The 22,117-nt window shown below is 39.4% G+C and overlaps 2 protein-coding genes across 3 annotated transcripts in view; one reads left to right on the top strand and one right to left on the bottom strand.

Annotated features, from left to right (window-relative positions):
• Nucleotides 1-4,193, bottom strand: part of cnot9 (CCR4-NOT transcription complex subunit 9) — a 30,703-nt gene extending 26,510 nt beyond the window's left edge. Inside the window, exon 1 of the mRNA XM_039756490.1 lies at nucleotides 4,007-4,193. Within this exon, the coding sequence (XP_039612424.1) occupies nucleotides 4,007-4,024 (18 nt within the window). The 5' untranslated portion in view covers nucleotides 4,025-4,193. The remainder of the gene's footprint in view (nucleotides 1-4,006) is intronic.
• Nucleotides 4,194-9,060: 4,867 nt separating this feature from the next.
• usp37 (ubiquitin specific peptidase 37) overlaps nucleotides 9,061-22,117 on the top strand; it is a 126,768-nt gene continuing 113,711 nt past the window's right edge. For both annotated transcript variants that reach the window (XM_039756488.1, XM_039756487.1), the window contains exon 1: nucleotides 9,061-9,256. The gene's annotated coding sequence lies outside the window, so the exon portion shown is untranslated. The remainder of the gene's footprint in view (nucleotides 9,257-22,117) is intronic.

Here is a 22,117-nt window from a genome sequence, read left to right as displayed (position 1 = left end):
AATGAAACCTGCCCAACTTTTGTAAGTAAGCTGTAAGGAATGAGTCTGCCAAATTTCAGCCTTCTACCTTCACGGGAAGTTGGAGAATTAGTGATGAGTGAGTGAGTGAGTGAGTGAGTGAGGGCTTTGCCTTTTATTAGTATAGATTACAAAATGGACAAATGTGCTCAATACAATCAGAGAATGAATGTAAAACCTCCTATCATTTTAGCAGCTAGTGCCCAAATCAAAACTTGCTAACATTTCTGATTGCCTGATATGGTCTGTTAGTATATATAGTAAGTGGAACATGGTGTCCTAGGTACAACTGGAAATCCCATGTCAAATTACAAATCATAATTTTCTGAATGGAACTCCTAGACTCTGGACATGTCATGCTATGAAAATATGGCAGTGACTAATTGTGGTGCAGTGACCAAGGAATAAAACCACAAAGCTGCCAGTTAAACTGCTGCCTTCAATCCACTTTGTGGCCCTGTGCAAGATTCCTAACCTGAATACTCAAACACAGTAAAGTTCAAGCAAACAATTTGTATACTGAACATCCAAATTGTCCAAAATAAAACTCAGTCAAATATACAATAACCGCCAGAACTCAAGAGTTGGCAGGATTTGATGTATGTATATACAAGAAGCGTTTACTAATTTTGCATCTAAAACACTATTTAAAACCAAAGGCCCATGATGTGCCAGCAATGGATACCTTTATAGCCAACTGATATAACTTTGCTATCTTAAAAGAACTGCTCTAATCCTGACATTCTAATACTTGTTATAAATCGGGTGACTTTGATTCTAGTGAATGGATTATACTGATACTTTAAGGCTTCCATGGAAAAAAAAAATGTTATTGAAAGAAACATTTAGCACCAGGAGATGTCTTCTTATATCATATAATCATAGCTTTCATACAACTTAAAAGGAGATGTAAACAATAATGGATGTGCATATCATTTAATAAGCTTATCCATTACACCTTTTCAGTTTCAATTTTTTATAGCAACTTTGCTAAAAGCACATATAGATAAATAAAAAAAAAAAAAAAAATGTACCTTAAGAAAATACAAACCGGATTCCAAAAAAGTTGGGACACTATACAAATCGTGAATAAAAACTGAATGCAATGATGTGGAGGTGCCAACTTCTAATATTTTATTCAGAATAGAACATAAATCACAGAACAAAAGTTTAAACTGAGAAAATGTATCATTTTAAGGGAAAAATATGTTGATTCAGAATTTCATGGTGTCAACAAATCCAAAAAAGTTGGGACAAGGCCATTTTCACCACTGTGTGGCATCTCCCCTTCTTCTTACAACACTCTACAGACGTCTGGGGACCGAGGAGACCAGTTTCTCAAGTTTAGAAATAGGAATGCTCTCCCATTCTTGTCTAATACAGGCCTCTAACTGTTCAATCGTCTTGGGCCTTCTTTGTCGCACCTTCCTCTTTATGATGCGCCAAATGTTCTCTATAGGTGAAAGATCTGGACTGCAGACTGGCCATTTCAGTACCCGGATCCTTCTCCTACGCAGCCATGATGTTGTGATTGATGCAGAATGTGGTCTGGCATTATCTTGTTGAAAATGCAGGGTCTTCCCTAAAAGAGATGACGTCTGGATGGGAGCATATGTTGTTCTAGAACCTGAATATATTTTTCTGCATTGATGGTGCCTTTCCAGACATGCAAGCTGCCCATGCCACACGCACTCATGCAACCACATACCATCAGAGATACAGGCTTCTGAACTGAGCGTTGATAACAACTTGGGTTGTCCTTGTCCTCTTTGGTCCAGATGACATGGCGTCCCATATTTCAAAAAAGAACTTTGAATCGTGACTCGTCTGAGCACAAAACAGTCTTCCATTTTGGCACACTCCATTTTAAATGATCCCTGGCCCAGTGACAACACCTGAGCTTGTGGATCTTGCTTAGAAATGGCTTCTTCTTTGCACTGTAGAGTTTCAGCTGGCAACGGCGGATGGCACGGTGGATTGTGTTCACTGACAATGGTTTCTGGAAGTATTCCTGAGCCCATTCTGTGATTTCCTTTACAGTAGCATTCCTGTTTGTGGTGCAGTATCGTTTAAGGGCCCGCAGATCACGGGCATCCAGTATGGTTTTACGGCCTTGACCCTTACGCACAGAGATTGTTCCAGATTCTCTGAATCTTCGGATGATGTTATGCACAGTTGATGATGATAGATGCAAAGTCTTTGCAATTTTTCGCTGGGTAACACCATTCTGATATTGCTCCACTATCTTTCTGCGCAACATTGTGGGAATTGGTGATCCTCTACCCATCTTGGCTTCTGAGAGACACTGACACTCTGAGAAGCTCTTTTTATACCCAGTCATGTTGCCAATTGAACTAATTAGTGTTTATTGGTCTTCCAGCTCTTCGTTATGCTCAAATTTACTTTTTCCAGCCTCTTACTGCTACTTGTCCCAACTTTTTTGGGATTTGTTGACACCGTGAAATCTTGAATCAACATATTTTTCCTTTAAAATGATACATTTACTCGGATTAAACGTTTGATCTGTCATCTACGTTCTATTACAAATAAAATATTGACATTTGCCATCTCCATATCATTGCATTCAGTTTTTATTCACAATTTGTTTAGTGTTCCAACTTTTTTGGAATCCGGTTTGTATGAAAAACTAAAGTTGTGTTATTAAACGTGTGTGTATGTATGTATGTATGTATGGGCACACACACTGGCATGCTTACCTAAGCATCACAACTCCACATACATCTACATTTACTTATTTGGATGATGCCTTAAACATTGGAGATACAATTGGCTTTATTTCTTCTGTTTGTTTCCAATTGGAGCACAGGCAGGTGAAGTGACTTTCTTTTGGTAACACAGTTTAAGTACTGGGTTTTAAACTCACAAACCCAGGTTTGAAATCTAAAAGCCTTAAGCACAACAAAGGTGTTTGTCATATTCTAATTTAAAACTGAGGTTAAAGTATTTTCACATTAATAACTTTAAACTGATGGTTGTTGAGTCCATGGTGGTGATGAACTGATACTCCCTTAATAAAATTACAGCCATATATATATATATATATACACACACACACACACACACATATATACATACACACACACACACACACACAGGGATTAATTCAAACTGTTCAATCGTTTCAAACTCTCAATAGAACAACAAAAAGGTGGCAGACGCAGTAATCTGGGAGGATTGCTCACCTGAACATCTTACATAAGCCCAACAAAACAACACATACCATAAAAGCGGACTCCGAACTTTAGGGACATCTTTTTTTTTTTAAACTAGCTCATCTGTGAGTTTGGGCTCTCAAATATGCCGAGATCGAACCCATGAACGAAGCGAGGTACAAATGAAACTCATGGCTAATTTTTTTTTTTTTTGTTTTTTGCACGAGGTACAAACCACGGTAATGAAACGCATGGCTAATGTTTTTTTGCACTGCACAACATAATACTCTAATGACGATATCTATTGTGCATGTTTTCATTTAGTAAAGAATCGTTCAAGTGTGAAAAGCAATTGATCGTGAGTAAAGAGAGGTTGTGAATCCAATCAATATACAAATTATAAAAGGGGACTTAAAATGGGGCAGGATTCCAAGGGTACAAAAAAATAAAACCAATTAAGAATTACCGCGCATAGAGCTAGTGGCTGTGAAGTTTTATTCATATTCATTTGAAATCTTTGCACAATCATTCGTTTACAAATATTATACATATATTGCTACATACTTAAAATCAACACCACGCAACGGCTACTTTAGAAAGATTTTAAGTTCAGCAGGCAATAAATAAAATAATAAATGCTAACCGAGTAACATTTTCCTATTACTATTTTTTTTTTTTTTCATGATCCGTGCATTTTTAAGTTTCAGCGGTAATGAGCTTCTACTATGAAATCAGATCTACAGGCCCCACCACCTTCGAGACTTCAGCGCAGTTAAAGCATTTGAGCTTTGAAAATAAATCTGAAATTGACTTACCGCTCCCGTCGGCAGCATTATTTGCTGTGTGTAATTTTCCTCCCTAATCGTCTACTTTGTGACTAATGCCCACTTTCTAATAAAAAGAATAACATATAAGCTCTACATAGGCAATGAAAAATTGTTTCAAAATAGACTAAACCGCTCATTTAAATGAACCCGGAAGTACTTCTGTCATATCGTCCCTTGCGTGAACTCGGGCTCTTACGCTTTTCAAATCCGGTGCCGTTATGACGTCAATGTATTTCTCGATCTGACGGACAAAACAGTAGCATAATTGAAAGTATACAGTACTTGAGAGACATGTGCAGCTAAATTTTTTGGTTTGATATCAACAAGAAATTTTGAGGTAGACTGTGGAAACAATCGATCTGACGAAGTGTTAGCTTAACCTTGCGTTTCAATGTATTAATCACTTAATATATACGTATAACTTGCATACAGTATGCGTATGTCATCATATTTATGGATAGCGCCACTGTATTGTCCATTGTTCCATTTCCTCACACTACGTTTAGAGTGTACGATCAAAACTAATTTGTCTGATAGTTGTAGAGAAAAGTCAAGCAAAATGACACCTTTTATTGGCTAACTTAAAAGATTAAAATATGCAAGCTTTCGATACAAACCCACCTCGTTCCACAGCCTCTTCTGAAACAGACCTGGACCTCTGGTTGTAACCATTTTTGAGTTATCTTCAGCAAGATTTTACTTGTATGTGATATTAATAATATTGTTCTGTAATTCTCAAATTCTGTTGGATCACCTTCCTTTGGAATAGGCACAAATATGTATCTCTTCTGGTTGGTTGGCCGGGTAGTCGTTTGGCAAATTTCTTGGCATAGATGAGTAAGTGACTCTAGACCATCATTTATTTATTGGAGCATTTCAATTGATATTCCATCGATACCCGTAGCCTTGTTTTTCACTAATGTCATCAGTGTAGGTTGAACACATACATCCTGACTGCAAGTTTGATCAATTTCTGTCTGGAGAAGTTGATAGAAATCTTCAGTTCCCTCATCTTTGGCTTTAGTGGTTGTTGGATAGATTTGCATAGTATTGGTGTTTTAACCTGTCTTCCTTGTTGACATATGGATATAATCCTGTCATTGACTCCGTTGTAGTTTAAAAAAAATCTTTAGATGTTCTTTTTGATGATATGAAATGAAATGCTACACAATTCATCTTCAATTCCCCATTCCTAGCATAGGAGATCATATGATTATCGGCTTCAAAATGGCCAGAACCAGTCCATCTTAGCTCACTTATGCCTAGAATGTCAATCATCATACTGTATGTTCCATTTCATGAGAACTTCCAGTTTACCCAATTTCATTCTTCTTGCATTCCAAGTTCTGATTATTAATTTATGTTTGTAGTTATTTCTTCTCATTTCAGGAAATGAAGGTCTTGAAGCGTCTGGTTTTACTCCACTTCCATCATTATGATTGACTCTATTTTGAGAAGGCAGCCCTTCCCCAGTTGCGCCTCGAGTATCTTCCAACCTGAGGGGCTTATCTTCTGACACTGTATCAGACATTATCTCACCGTTGATCATAGGGTTTTCAGTGGCTTGTGTTTTGGAAGCGAATTACCACATCCTTTTTCTTAGTCTATCCTTAGTCTGGAAATTCCACTGGAATCTGTCCACCATGGGTGACCCTACTAGTATTTAGAATACCAGTGCCATTATCACAGCAATGCACAAGCCACCACAGTACGACAAACTCACAGACAAATGGTTGGAAACAATATAACAGCCCATTATTTGATGTTGCAGCTAATGTTTTTTCAGAAGTTTAACACTTACTTTGATTTTGATACTTGTAACATAGTCCAGAAATGTTTGGACAGTAAAGAATTTACCACTTCATAAAATTGTCTTTCCTTCTTACAACACTCAGAAAATGTTCAGGTACTGAAGACACAAAACTCCATACCATCACAGATGCTAGCTTCTGGACTTGTAGCTGGTAACAGTCTGGATGGTCCTTTCTACTTTAGTCCAGGGGACACAACATGCATTTCTTCCAAAAAAAAACTGAAAAATGAATTAGTCTGACCACAATACAACTTTCAACTGTGTCTTGGCCCATCCCAAAAGCCTCTGACCCCAGAGAATTTGGCTATGCATTTGGACACTGTTAACATGGGGCTTCCTCACATTGTATATTTCTGGATGTAACTATAGTGTGTATTGTGTTATTTAATAAAGTTTTGCCAAAGTACTGCTGAGCCCATGTGGTTATATCACTGTATTGCTGAATGATGCTTCCTGATGCAGTGCCCTCTTAGGGTCTGGAGATCAAAGCAGTCAGCTTAGGCTTGCACCTTTGACTTTTACACACCAAAATTTCTCCAGATTCCTTGAATCTTTTAATTATATTATACACTGTTAAGTGTGAAATATCCAAATCCCATCTGATCTGTCTTTGAAAAACATTTTTGAATGATTTTCTCACACAGTTATGGGAAAGTTGGTGATTCACCATCTGTCTTCACTCCTATAAGTCTAGGTCATTTGTGTATGCAGCCTTTACACCAAAGCATGATTACAATCACCTGTTGAACATCATCCATTTCCTCTCACATAATTGTTTTTTTTTTCTTATTATTTGGCCCAACTTTCTTTATCCCTGCTTTTTGAATGGATATAAATTATTGAAAAAATTAAGTTTTCCAGGATGAATATTTTATATCTAAGCCTTTATACTGTTTGTGATGGATTACAAGTCAAAATGAATTTTGAAATCACTGCTTTCTGTTTTTATTTGCATTTTCCACACTGTCCTAACTATTTCTGAGCTAAGTCGGTAACTGTACACAACCTGTATGCATGCATGCCACACAGCAATGGTTCCTATTATTGTTTGATACAATGCATTTGGTATTGTAAATTTACTGGTTTTGTAAGTAAAGTGTCTTTCACAGGAGGAAGCCTTCCTGGCTGTTGAAAGTCTACTATGTGGGTATACAAAGTGTGACACATTGTTTAAGACGACTGCTCTCCAGTATAAAGGTACATGTAAGGTGTAATTTAGTGATATTGGTACAGATTTTCCTTCTTTGCTGCTGGCTGAAGAGAATCTAAACTTCCCATGCAGTTACTGTGTTTTAACCTGGAAAACCAGTGTGCCCTATGTCAAATTAAAATTTGAAAAATTACAAATCTTAAACAATGGATGGGAGCTAACAATTGTTTTGTATTTGGAATATAGAATATGAGGTACATAAACCATCAGTAATTTCACAATAAGAATATTAGCCAAAAGCAATCTGAAACGTTTTCCACAGGCACAACAGCCTGGTTACAGAAGTTCACTTCACCTCTGCTTCACTGTTACAAGTTTTATTGTAGTACCTGTGCTGAATGCCAAAGGACTCTCACTGTTTACATTGTACTTTTACACAGTGTGCTAGCCTTAAAAAAACTACCTGCTGCGCTGTTTGGAATTCATGTGTAACTTTAGCAGGTTTGCCATTTTTATAGGGTTCCTTGCTGCAGGCACTGAAGCTACTCACTTGTGTGATGGAATGCCAGCTTATTGTGTAGGAGACTCATCCACAGATTGATGCAACCCATCAATGCCAATATATTATTAAGGGCTTTACTATTACACAATAAGTACTGCCAATGTTTTTTTTTCCTGGCATTCACTGCATATACAGGATAAATCGGCACATTTTTGCACTCCTTTTGGATTTTTCTCAAGTAAATATGCATATTAAGCTAATAAGCTCAGTATGACTAATTGCTAATATATTGTAACAACTGAGGGGGGTGTCAGAGATGGAGGAATGTATTCAGCCACATTATTCCAGACCACTGTTGTGGACCTAAAAAGGATCTTTGGCTTTTTCAGTGACATCTCCACAATGGAGCTGGGTTATCTGTGGCACCCTGTTCTCTAATTTTGCTTCTTCTTGTTGGCCTGCACACACCACCAGCTCCACCTCACTCTGTTCATCTAGGGTCAGACGCAACCTGACTGCCACACTATCCCCTGGTTCTGTGAGCCAACCCAAGGTCAGGGTGTACATGTGAGGCTTGCTGGTGGCCTGATAGTCCTAATCATCAGAAAGATGCAGGATAAAACAAATTCTCACAGTTCCATGTTTGCACGCATGCTGTTTATGGGGTTGGTTATACAGTTGGCTTCTCCAGATATTCCCACTCCCCTCTGATAGCCAGCCTTCCAAAGAGCATGTCCCTCACAGCTCCAGACCCAAGGTTGCACTAACTGTGCTAATGTATAGACTGGAGCCCCAATCAGGGATAATGCCTGTCTGGGATATGAATTAAACCTGTCATCAACTCAGTTATGAAAAATCAATTATGGAAATGGATTAATATTAAATTTATATTCATTTTTGAGTAAGGCATTTCTTTAGGATGAACACAGTCCAAAGTATATCATAATGAAATGTTAAAGTAAGGTTTTGGTTAAAAACAAGAATTTTCCTAATATTACCACCAGTGGAAGAATGAAGATTTGTCACAGTGAGATAACAAGCCATTTGTAGGATTTTTGCCTTATGTGTGAATAGGTGGTTTTGGGGTTAGCGCTGCTGATGCACGAGCTGGTTTCCTGAGATCGAATCCGCGCTTGACGTGCACTTGGGTGTACGTTTTGTCTGGGTTTGTATGAGTTTTCCTAACCACATTCCCAAAGTGATTTAATTGGAGTGTCTAAATTTGATGTGCTTCCTGCTTTGTTATCTGGTGCTGCACATCCCTGAATTGGATTATGGCTATGTAGAATGTTAAGTACTCTTCTACTTTTAGAAACACTTTCCAATTTGACAATGAATGCAAAGGTGCAAACTGCAAGATCGGACATTTCCTGTGTCAGCGATTTTGTTTTTTTTTACACAAAAAAAATATTGGAGGCGCGGCTCTTAAATACAAATGTGCGCCGTTCTGGACATAAACATTTACGTACGCAAGCACGCACGCGCTATAGGCTCTGCAAACCTATCAGCTGAATCGGCCAGACAGACACGTGTGTTCGCATCGGAATCTCGCGATAATGCAAGCGCGGCTCGCGCCACCGCTTCCACGTTTGGTCACATTCCCGCCATCATATGGTGTTACTGGGAGCATATGCTGTATCCATAGTAGAAACAACACTAAACCGATGGGATTGTAAGACCGGATATATAGTTTTTGTTATTCTGGAGAAGTATCTATAATAACAGAAGGACGTAAGGAATTGAAGAGACCAGGCATGCTAAGCAGAGTTTAAGGTAAGTTGCTTTTTTATTTATTTTTTAAAGCATGGTTACATATTTGTTCGCTGACAGTGCCAGGCTGACGAGAGTCGCAACAAGTCATTTATGTTAAAAAAATATTATTGGTTACAGTAGTGTTCAGTAGATTCTTTAGTTACGGTAAGTATAATAATGTTGTTTACATAAGACAGTGGTAAACGTTCTTTAAATATAGTACGTGATGGTGCTAACGTTTCAGATATAATTGGACGATATATTGCATGCATTTAATTTTGTAAGAATATCGTTTTCAAGTCGTCACATTTCTTGTGCAAGTCTTATGAAGAATCGTTTTCAGCGCCTGACTCCAGCGTGTCCTGGCCGGAAACTGTTTTAAATCTGGTACGAAATCTGGTTCGTACACAAAAGCCGAAGGTGGAGATACCCATATAACTTTAGGGATAAGGTTCCTAAATCTAACTGTCCGGATCAGTAACTGATTCTTGTAAATAAATGTTGCACGTGTTCGGTAAGAGATTCTGTTTACGTATAAGTGCACATACATTATTACGTTGGGATTTTAGCTCCTCGTTTATGTTACTCACATGGTTGCATGGTGTGCTTAATAGCATCCCAGACATAAATCCATAGCGAATACATTTTCAAAGAACATTTGCATCTTTTAGGTTGTTTCTTTCTGTCCTAATGCCGCTGTAGCTCTAAACCGGTTTCCATAAATAGAAAACAATGTTAACGTAGGTATTGAAAATGTTAAAAATCTGTTTTATGCAAAATGAAAAGGTGTAAATCATTGTTGCGGTAACCGAGCATAGTCTGCAGTTTAAAAACGTTTGATGTGGCATGGTTACAAACATTAATAAGCATTACATGCAGAAGGCCATATAAAAACTAAGCTACTGCATATGTGTGTGACAAGATTGTCATTACCTTCCAGGTAGGTAAGTTAAATTTGTGTACTATACTGTCAAACATAAAAAATGTTTTGTGGTAAAATAAGCTTTTGGAGCTTGCAAAACACTGCCCAATAAACGCACTTTATCCGGAACAGGGTTGCTGGGTAGTTGGAGTCTATACCAGCAAGCATTGGACATTCTAAAAGAAACAAGTTACAAGTGTTGCAGGAAAATGGTATGAAACAAAAATGAAATATTAAAACAAACTATGAGTTTAGATTAAATACATTAGATCAAAGTTCATGTCATCCATGTATTAATAATTTCATTACTAAGCTATAAGTGCTGTGCAGTGTTTAGTTATTGAAATATTTCGTTTTTGCTACTTAGTTTTGGGTGTTTGTGTGGGCAACAGATACAGACTATTAATTAATTTTCTTCAAAATCTTGAATGAAAGAGATAATTTTGTATTCATAATTGTAATAGGATTATGTTGAATTATTTTAATTTTTCTGTTTGACTTTTCATGATTTAAAAGTGATTTAAATTTATTCATTAAATTTTTAGATTTTTAGTTTTTTAAAACAATTTTATTAAAAATTTGGCAATTTTTGCGAAGTTGCTTTCGACTGTAATGCATATCATAAATAATAGGATGGAGCTTTTTGGGATAGACTGTAATAGATTGATAGTACTTTATTTGTCCCAAGGTGTACTATGAAACAGCTTCTAGCTGTATGCATAGTTAGTGTATGTGAAAAACATTGATTCAAACCCTTTGTCATTGGAAGCTTGAGTATGTACTGGAAATAGTGCTGCAACGATTAGTCGATGTAATCGATGACGTCGACTACAAAAAATTGTCGACACGTCATAAACAAAACCTTAAATAGAGGCTCCTCCCACAAAGAACCACATTGTTTTTTGTGACTGCAATGCACTACATGAAAGTCTGGGGGCAGCATCATTTGTTGTTGTTTTTCAAGACTGCACACAGTCCTACCAACGAAGAAGAATGTAGAGGAAAATAAACGCGGTTGCAATGGCGAGTCGGATAGAGGAGGGGGAAGGAGATGGAAAAAAATTTGAGACAGAAACTTTCTAAAGCGTGGGAGCACTTCACTGAAAAAGAAAAAAAAGCTGAATGCAGATTATGCAAAGCGGAGCTTTGTTTTCACGGCAGCACCTCCGCGATGCACGAGCATCTGAAATGCAAGCATCTTGGAGCTGTGATGCCGCCGTCTCTTGAGAGGTATGTTTTAGCAAGTAAAGTTAGTGTCACATGTTAACGTTGATGTTTGTATATCAAGGTTTCGACAATGATAGTTAACTCTTAGACTGACACATACTTGGGGGTTAATGCACCCCTGGACACCAAATACTTTTTAGCTGCACTTTTTAAGTAAACGTCACAATTCACAAAGAAAATTAGAAATTTTAATGGAACACATTTTTTTTCATGCAAAGAGCATCACAGTTACTGCAGCACTGATCATTTTACACACTGCAAATGAACTGTAAAAACTATTTAAAAAACTACAACAATATATTATGTGTTCAGGGTGGAACTGAAGTCATTTATGAAATTCAGTAAATCACTGAGCCAACTGCGATTGAACTGGCGTGCATACAAACACACAGAGGTAAACACTGATTAGTGCAGGCTCGTCTAGTGCAGCGGCTCAATCCCAGAGACAGTGGTGCTGCAGTTCTGCTGGGGCCAGAAGTGCTCCTGAGCTGGCTGCTCAACGAATGTACGGCACTGACTGATCAGCTCCGGCGTGCTGCCAAATTGCTCTGTGAAGTAAATATAGCCATTTGTGGAGTTCAATGAATGTACGTCGCTGAATATACTCGCCCTCTCCATGCTGGAAAATTTCACTGAGATACGACTACAGCCGCATGCAGCATTCAATGTATATACATCGCCGAATATACTTGGCTTCGGTGTGCTTCCAAATTGCACTGGAAACCGACTTTATCACGGTTTAAGGGTTAAGTGAATATGATATCAGGTATGTTTGCTAACGTGTTTGCAAATGAGTGAATAGGAGTAGCTGAGCCGTCCTTCTTTTTTTGGATAATGTTTGAGTTCATATGAATAGTAAACCATCTCTAACTAATGTTAGGTAACTTGTGTTTTGGAGTATATCAGTAATTAGCATGTTACATATTTTAGTCCGTTATTTTTTTATTTTGGCATAATATAGAACATGATGTGGTAAATTACAACACTTATCCTTCAGAGTGTGATGATTAAAACATCTTTCTCTGTCTGCAAAATCATTCTTGTGTATGCCTGCTACCTCTACTCTCTCTGAGCTTCTCTTCTCAGCAGCTGGGAACATTGTCTCAAAGAAGAGAGGCAGCCTCACACCAGAGCACATCAAAATGCTCACATTCCTGCACTGCAATCAGGAATATGTACACTTAAACGTGTGCTTTGATATGAATCCCGCTAACGACAGCCAGCGGTCCGACACATCTATGGTGAGAAAACTACACAGTGAGGAGAGGGCGCTCTTTTTGTTAGAACATAACGTGAGGAGAGCTTGTAAGAAAGTGAACCCAGGAAAGCAGTGTGTCCAGGCAGGATTCTTGGCCATGTTTTCAAGATCTATGAGGATCAGATTGGTCCACTGTTCATGGAAATATTTAATCTCTCCTTAACCCAGTTTATCATACCAATGTGCTCAAAAAGGTCTGGCGTTGTTCCAGTACCTGCCTGAAAAAGTTTTTTTGTCCTGTTGCAACAAATGCCTGTAGAAATGAAGTGCTTTGAGAGGCTAGTCAAAAATCCCATGCTCTTCTCTGCCAAAAGAACTGAATTGATTATGATTTGCATATCACTCTGGTATATCCACAGAGAATGCTATCACGTGATCTTTCATACACCACTGGCCCACCTGGTCAGCAAAAGAATGTGCAATTGATATATATAGACCATATTTCTTCATTTACCACTATAAAGCCCTCAAATTTCATCACCAAACTCTGGGACATTAGTCTGTACACTTCTTTGTGCAGGTGGATTTTTATCTTCCTGACAGGCAGTCTCCAGATTGTTTGAGTCATTGGCCACACCTCATCATCCCACACTCTCAACTCAGTCACTCTACAGGGCTGTGTCCTGTGTCCCCTGCTGTACTCCTCTACATGTATGACTGCACATCTGCTCTAACATTCTTGTTAAGTTTGCTGATTGCACAGTTGAGGTAGGTCTGATATCTAACAACAATGAGCAGCTTTACCTGAATGAAGTAGAGATTCGGTCACACTGGTGTCAGGCTGACAGTCTTCTACATTGTAGCAAACAAAAGCTGGTTTCTGAAAAAATAAGTGCCATATTTCTGATTTTGATGTTTTTATAGTAATCAAAGGACAATCAGTTTTTAAAAAGCATTCAAAAAGCATTTTTAGTGTAATTTAGCTACCTCAACCAATACGTGTCCTTAGAAGGCTGTTGACTTGACACTATTCCTAAAATAAAAGTATTAAGGATATCGTTATTCAATTTTTGCTGAATCTATAGAGGGAGAGCGACAGAACCCTGTTTAGTTCAATCCTGTATGTTATTTCTTGACTACTCCTACCCTAGCACTTGACTTGTACCATGTGCTACAAACGTCTCAAATTGGATCTGCACACTATGTTTATCTTCCACCAAAAATGTTTTTTTTTATATAATTTTTCAGTGCATTTGTCAACTCAAAAATTTTTCAAATAACAACTTGTTAAATTATTGAATACACAGGACCAAACAAGAACCAAATTACTTTCTAAAATAAATACTTAAATTAATTAGCTTATTAAAGAAGTAAAAAAAAAAAAGTAGGTCAGTGTTTTGTTGCGCATTTCCGCTACACTCTCAAAGTTTGCATCATCTTTTAAAGAATCTTCTAGTAAATGAGCAAAGAAGCCTTTCTAGATTAATAAGTACATGATGAATAATAATAAGGATAATAATAATGTGTAAACACTGTGCAGTAAATATAGCACTAGAAAATGCACAGATGTTGCTTGCTTTGGTTCAGCTGGGTTTTTGGCAATTTTACTTTTTTTGTTGTGCGGTTATTGTAGAGTTCAATGTGTTTTTTCTGTGATGCTCGTATAAATTAGTTTGGTTTATGCCACGTAGCAACTTCAGCTTTGCATGTTGTGCGCTGTCCATTTGATTGATAATTGTCCTATTGATGTCTCTGAGGTAAAATGCAAAGTTTTGCCAAATAACAGAAGCATTTTTTTTTTTTCTTTTTTGGTACCCGGCTTAACAACAACTGCCACCAATATTGTTAGTCAACAGGGTGCTGGCAGAAATTGGGCTACTGTTGCCTGAAGAAGGAGAAGAGGAGGGAGACGTGTTCGGAGGCAGGAGGAGAGGAGGAAAGTAAAGAGAGTGGAACTGAGGGTGGGAACTTTGAATGTGGGCAGTATGACTGGTAAGGGGAGAGAGTTAGCTGATATGATGGAGAGAAGGAAGGTTGATATATTGTGTGTGCAAGAGACTAAATGGAAAGGGAGTAAAGCCAGGTGGATCGGAGGTGGATTCAGATTGTTCTATCGTGGTATGGATGGGAGGAGAAATGGAGTAGGGGTTATTCTGAAGGAACAGTATGTCAAGAGTGTTTTGGAGGTGAAAAGAGTGTCAGACAGAGTAATGATTATGAAGCTGGAAATTGGAGGTGTGATGATGAATGTTGTTAGTGCATATGCCCTGCAAGTTGGGTGTGCAGTGGATGTGAAAGAAGATTTTTGGAGTGAGTTGGATGAAGTGATGAACAGTGTACCCAAGGGACAGAAAGTGGTGATTGGAGCAGATTTTAATGGACATGTTGGTGAAGGGAACTGAGGAGACGAAGAGGTGATGGGTAGGTATGGTGTCAAGTGGTCAATACGTATTTTAAGAAGAGGGAGGAACATAGGGTGATGTACAAGAGTGGAGGAAGATACACACAGGTATATTACACCCTATGCAGAAGACTCAATTTGAAGGAGATTGAAGACTGCAAAGTGGTGGCAGGGGAAATTATAGTTAAGCAGCATAGGATGGTGCTCTGTAGGATGATGTTGGAGATCAAGAAGAGGAAGAGAGTGAGGGCAGAGCCAAGGATCAAATGGTGGAAGTTGAAAACGGAGGACTGCAAGGTTGAGTTTAGAGAGGAGGTGAGACAGGCACTGGGTGGCAGTGAAGAGTTACCAGACACCTGGGAAACTACAGCAGATGTAGTAAGGGTGACAGCAAGAAGGGTGCTTAGCGTGACATCTGGAAAGAGGAAGGAGGAAAAGGAAACCTGGTGGTGGAATGAAGAAATACAGGGAAGTATACAGAGGAAGAGGATGGCAAACAAGAAGTGGGATAGTCAGAGACTCAGTAGACAAGAGTACAAAGAGATAAGGTGCAAGGTGAAGAGAGAGGTGGCGAAGGCTAAAGAAAAGGCATATGATGAGTTGTATGAGAGGTTGGACACTAAGGAGGGAGAAAAGGACCTGTACCGATTGGCTAGACAGAGGGACCAAGCTGGGAAAGATGTGCAGCAGGTTAGGGTGATAAAGCATAAAGATGGAAACGTACTCACAAGTGAGGAGAGTGTGTTGAGCAGATGTAAAGAATACTTTGAGAGGCTGATGAATGAAGAGAATGAGAGAGAAGAGATTGGATGATGTGGAGATATTGAATCAGGAAGTGCAACGGATTAGCAAGGAGGAAGTAAGGACAGCTTTGAAGAGGATAAAAAATGAAAAGGCAGTTGGTACAGATGACATACCTATGGAAGCTTGGGGGTGTTTAGGAGAGGTGGCAGTGGAGTTTTTAACCAGATTGTTTAATGGAATCTTGGATGATGAGAGGATGCCTGAGGAGTGGAGAAGTGTACTGGTGCCGATATTTAAGAATAAGGAGGATGTGCTGGACTGGAGTAACTACAGGGGAATAAAATTGATGAGCCACAGCATGAAGTTATGGGAAAGAGTAGAGGAAGCTAGGTTAAGAAGTGAGGTGATGATTAGTGAGCAGCAGTATAGTTTCATGCCAAGAAAGAGCACCACAGTTGCAATGTTTGCTCTGAAGATGTTGATGGAGAAGTTTAGAGAAGGCCAGGAGGAGTTGCATTGCGTCTTTGTGGATCTAGAGAAAGCATATGACAGGGTGCCTCAAGAGGAGCTATGGTATTGTATGAGGAAGTCGGGAGTGGCAGAGAAGTTATGTAAGAGTTGTACAGAATATGTACAAGGGAAGTGTGACAGTGGTGAGGTCTGAGGTAGGAGCGACGGATGCATTCAACGTGGAGGTGGGATTACATCAGGGATCAACTCTGAGCCCTTTCTTATTTGCAATAGTGATGGACAGGTTGACAGACGAGATTAGACAGGAGTCCCCGTGGACTATGATGTTTGCTGATGACATTGTGATCTGTAGCGATTGCAGGGAGCAGGTTGAGGAGACCCTGGAGAGGTGGAGATATGCTCTAGAGAGGAGAGGAATGAAGGTCAGTAGGAACAAAACAGAATACATGTGTGTAAATGAGGGAGGTCAGTGGAATGGTGAGGATGCAGGGAGTACATTTGGCGAAGGTGGATGAGTTTAAATACTTGGGATCAACAGTACAGAGGAATGGGGATTGTGGAAGAGAGGTGAAGAAGAGAGTGTAGGCAGGGTGGAATGGGTGGAGAAGAGTGTCGGGAGTAATTTGTGACAGATGGGTATTAGCAAGAGTGAAAGAGAAGGTCTACAGGATGGTAGTGAGACAAGCTATATTATATGGGTTGGAGACGGTGGCACTGACCAGAAAGCAGTAGACAGAGCTGGAGGGGGCAGAGTTAAAGATGCTAAGATTTGCATTGGGTGTGACGATGATGGGTATGATTAGAAATGAGTACAGTACATTAGAGGGTCAGGTCAAGTTGGATGGTTGGGAGACAAAGTCAGAGGGGTGAGATTGCGTTGGTTTGGACATGTGCATAGGAGAGATTCTAGGTATGTTGGGAGAAGGATGGTAAGGATAGAGCTGCCAGGGAAGAGGAAAGAGGAAGGCCTAAGCAATGGTTTATGGATGTGGTGAGAGAGGACATGCAGGTGATGGGTGTAACAGAACAAGATGCAGAGAACAGAAAGATATGGAAGAAGATGATCCGCTGTGGCAACCCCTAACTGGAGCAGCCGAAAGAAGAAGATCAACATTTATTTACATAGCACAATTTCATGCAAAAAATGTAGCTCAAAGTGCTTTACGTAATGAAAAATAGAAAAATAAAAGACACAGTAAGAAAATAAAATAAGTCAACATTAATTAACATAGAATAAGAGTAAGGTCCGATGGCCAGGGAGGACAGAAAAAAACTCCAGTCGGCTGGAGAAAAAAATAAAATCTGCAGGGATTCCAGACAATGAGACCGCCCAGTCCCCTCTGGGCATTCTACCTCACATAAATGAAACAGTCCTCTTTGTATTTAGGGTTCTCATGGAACGACTTGATGATGATGGTCATGCAGGCTTCTGGCTTTTAGTCCATCAATGTTGGAGCATCATGATGCTTTGAGTAGATGGTGGTAACCGGAAAAAGAAACGGAAGAGAGATTAGGGTTTAGTACGGATTTTAGAGCCACCATGAATAGTTATTATAATGAACTGAACATACAGAGTATCAGGATTAAATTAAAGTGAAGTTATGAGAAGGCCATGTTTGAAGTAATGTGTTTTCAGCAGTTTTTTAAAGTGCTCCATTGTATTAGCCTGACGAATTCCTGTTGGCCGGCTATTCCAGATTTTAGGTGCATAACAGCAGAAGGCCACCTCACCACTTTTTTTAAGTTTTGCTTTTGGAATTCTAAGGAGACACTCATTTGAGGATCTAAGGTTACAATTTGGAATATAGAGTGTCAGACATTCTGATATATAAAATGGAGTGAGATTATTTAAGACTTTATAAACCACTAGCAAAATAACCGCGCTTCGCAGTGGAAGTAGTGTTTTAAAGAAAAGGAAACATTTTAAAAATAACGTAACATGATTGTCAATGTAATTGTTTTGTCACTGTTATGAGTGTTGCTGTCATCAAGGATTTGATTATCATTATTTCTTTTAATCAGGTTCGTATTTGTAGGATGTGTTGTGTTCAAGTTATATTCCATGTTTGTCAACCGTTGTAAAGATAACAGGTTTCATTCATCAAAGTGTTCACTACCCAAATCGGTACTCGTGATTCTAAGATGTTTAACAGGCATTCCCAGTATTAAGTTGTGGATTTGCCTGTGAATATTTAAACTAAATAATTAATAACTAAATACGGAATTTAAACTTAAGCTTTACACCTTGCTTTCCTATTGATATGTCTACAAAGGCTTGTTCAGCTTCAGAGGGTTGTTCCTCTCTTACTGCATCAATAAGCAGCTCGTCTTCCTCTTTATCTGAGACATCACAAACTGCATGCACGGGTTTACCTTTCCCAGTCCTGCAAAGTCAGTTCACGTCAGCTGCTCGGAGTACATGCATTGAAGATTCTCAGCTGTGCTTGTGCTGTCTCGTGCGATCTTGCGATGTCCACAGCTTTATTTAATGTTAGCTAAGACCCGGCACTTAAAAGTTTCTCTCGCACTTTCGCTGAGTTTGTGCCAAACACTAGTCTATCCCTGACCATGTCATCTTCGTTTGCATAAGCACAGTCCTTCACCCACGAATATTTAGCGGCAGCGTGTCTATTGGATTGCCGCTGACTGATGGCCTTATATGGGCAGGCAGTCAATTACCTGGGAGGCGGGCTGATGGAGGACGCAACTCCGCCTTACACGGTGACCGAGCTGCAGGCTATGGCCATATATATGTACGTAAATAGATTCCAGTTATGATCGTTATGCGTAGAATTTTGAAATGAAACCTGCCTAACTTTTGTAAGTAAGCTGTAAGGAATGAGCCTGCCAAATTTCAGCCTTCTACCTACACGGGAAGTTGGAGAATTAGTGATGAGTGAGTGAGTGAGTGAGGGCTTTGCCTTTTATTAGTATAGATAAGCAGAATTTTAAAGTCAATTCTGAAAGACACAGGTGACCAGTGTAGTGACATCAAAACTGGAGAAATGTGTTCGGATTTTCTTTTCCTAGTTAGGACTCTGTTGCAAACGATTAATGCCTTTTTTGGGTAGTCCTGAGAGGAGTGCGTTCCAGTAATCTAGCTGACTGAAAACAAAAGCATGAATTAATTTTTCAGCATCTTTCAATGATATAAGAGGTCTAACTTTTGCTATGCTTCTTATGTGAAAAAATGCTGTCATAGTGGTCTGATGAATATGTGATTTAAAATTCAGGTTACAGTCGACAGTTACCCCTAAGTTTTTTTACTTCCGTCTTGACTTTTAATCCTAATGCATCAAGTTTATTTCTGATAACCTCATTATATCCATTATTGCCAATCACTAAAATTTCAGTTTTCTCTTTATTTAGCTTGAGAAAATTACTATTTATCCATTCAGAAATACAAGTAAGACATTGTGTTAGTGAATCGAGAGAGTCGGTGTCATCAGGTGCTATTGGTAAGTACAGCTGTGTGTCATCAGCATAGCTGTGGTAACTCACGTTGTGCCCTGAGGTAATCTGACCTAACGGAAGCATATAGATTGAGAAGAGCAGCGGACCCAGGATAGAGCCTTGTGGAACACCATATAGGATATCATGTGTCTTTGAGTTGTAATTCCCACAACTAACAAAGAATTTTCTCCCTGCCAGGTAGGATTCAAACCAATTTAGGACCCTGCCAGAGAGGCCCACCCATTGACTAAGGCGATTTCTTAGAATATTGTGATCAATGGTGTCAAATGCGGCACTCAAATCTAGGAGGATGAGAACAGATAAATGGCCTCTGTCTGCATTTACCCGCAAGTCATTTACCACTTTAATGAGTGCAGTTTCTGTGCTGTGATTTGTAAATAATTTCCCCCATAGGATTGTATGTAAATACAATTAATCCGTTCCAGACCATATGAACTGTGTGTAAATATATATTTTTTAAATTTTTAAGCACAAATATAGTTAACTAGCAAAATACCCGTGCATCGCAGCGGAGAAGTAGTGTGTTAAAGAAGTTATGAAAAAGGAAACATTTTAAAAATAACATAAACTGATTGTCAATGTAATTGTTTTGTGACTGTTATGAGTGTTGCTGTCATCAAGGATTTGATTATCATTATTTCTTTCAATCAGGTTTGTATTTGGAGGACGTGTTGTTATGAAGTTACATTCCGTGTTTGTCAACCGATGTAATAACAGGTTTCATTCATCGAAGTGTTCACCACGCAAATCGCTACTCGTGAATGTAAGATGTTTAACAGGCATTCCCGGTATTAACTTGTGCTAAACGTACCATGGTGTGACGTAAGGGGAGCTGACTGAAAAAAGGCAAGGAGGCGCGTATTTTGAACGAAAAGGGAGAAGACATCGAAGGAAAAGTGTTTAAATAAAGAGCTAGGAAGGTGAATGGAAAGAAGCAGCCAGTGGTAAAGCAAGGAAGACTTCGTAATAAGGACAGTTCGGTGCACGTAGACGGTGTAACAGTAAGATTATTAAGCCTTATGATAATGTGGAGGATTTAGAGAGATGCACTGGGAGAAGTATAATATGAACCTCTCTACAGTTTTGTTCATTTTCGGGTTGTAATGTTCATCAAATTTACGTATTATCTGGTCCATTGGCGCACCATGCATCTCACACCTAGGCTTTCAGTAGTGCTCTGTCTGAATCAACCCGCCCCTCAAAAACTAATTTATGGTTATAAAAACCATCTTAATATCCAGAAATACAGTATAAAGAGCCGCTGCATCGTAGATAGATAACTCCTGTAGCCACAATAAATGCCTTTATTGAATAGACAAACCAGGGGTGAACAAGTTCCTTTCTACTGCAGCCACAGCCATGACAAACATAACAAACGTCAATAATAACTCATAAACTTGCAATATTATTTAGGAAAATCGCAACATTTTACTCACCAAAAATTCGGATTATTTGTAAACAAAATACATCCTCCTCTCTTTCCTCAAAAACAGTTCAAGTGTCGTACGGATTATCTGTGCGCTTCAGTTCCATCAAAAAGTCCCTTTCTATCGCCATCAAAGCTAATGCTGAAAGTCGAACCTGCCCTGTCGTATTTCTGGCATAAGCTTTAATTTGCTTTAGGGCTGAAAATATCTGCTCGACAGAAGCAGTGTACACGGGAATGGTCACCGCCAAATATACCAATGTGAGTAGTTGCCCCATGCTCTCATTCAGATTTTTCTGATGAAGGAAGTCAAGGAGATCAGTGGGAGATTTTCCTGCACAATCATCGATGGCATACATTACAGTCAGTTCTGTTTTAAGCCGAGACAGATCCAAAACCGCTCCATGGCTCTTGTGTTAAACTGGAGAAATTTTGCGCTCCGAGCGCTTGCAGTGTGTTCAGTGGCCTCGTAGAGTTCCTCATATCGGCTTCTATCCAATCAATGGGTCTGAATATGGTGACGTTGCCGTACACCTGCTAGAGGGCCGTACTGACACCAACTCAAAATCTGATTGGTTGAAGCAACAGGTTAATCGACATTTATTCTGTGTTAGAGTGCCTGCACAACGGATTGTGAAGTCCTCTCTGCCTGGCAACAGATGATGGCTGAAATGTGATTGTGATGATCGTGCGCCTGTGTGTGTGTCTCTCTCTTGCGCGCCTGTGTGTGTGTCTCTCTCGCGCCTGTGTGTGTGTCTCTCTCTCACGCGCCTGTGTGTGTTCTCTCTCTCCCGCCTGTGTGTGTCTCTCTCTCACAGCGCCTGTGTGTGTGTGTGTGTCTCTCTCTGGCCTGTGTGTGTGTCTCTCTCTAGCCTGTGTGTGTGTGTGTCTCTCTCTCGCGCCTGCCTGTGTGTGTCTCTCTCTCGTGCGCCTGCCTGCCTGCCTGCCTGCCTGCCTGTGTGTGTGTGTATCTCTCTCTCTCGTGCGCCTGCCTGTGTGTTTGTGTGTCTCTCTCTCGC

The sequence above is a fragment of the Polypterus senegalus genome, chromosome 6 (genome assembly GCF_016835505.1).
Source record: "Polypterus senegalus isolate Bchr_013 chromosome 6, ASM1683550v1, whole genome shotgun sequence".
Classification (NCBI taxonomy): Eukaryota; Metazoa; Chordata; class Cladistia; order Polypteriformes; family Polypteridae; genus Polypterus; species Polypterus senegalus.
Note: the sequence above shows the minus strand (reverse complement) of the source record. Positions and strands in the feature narration are given on the sequence as shown.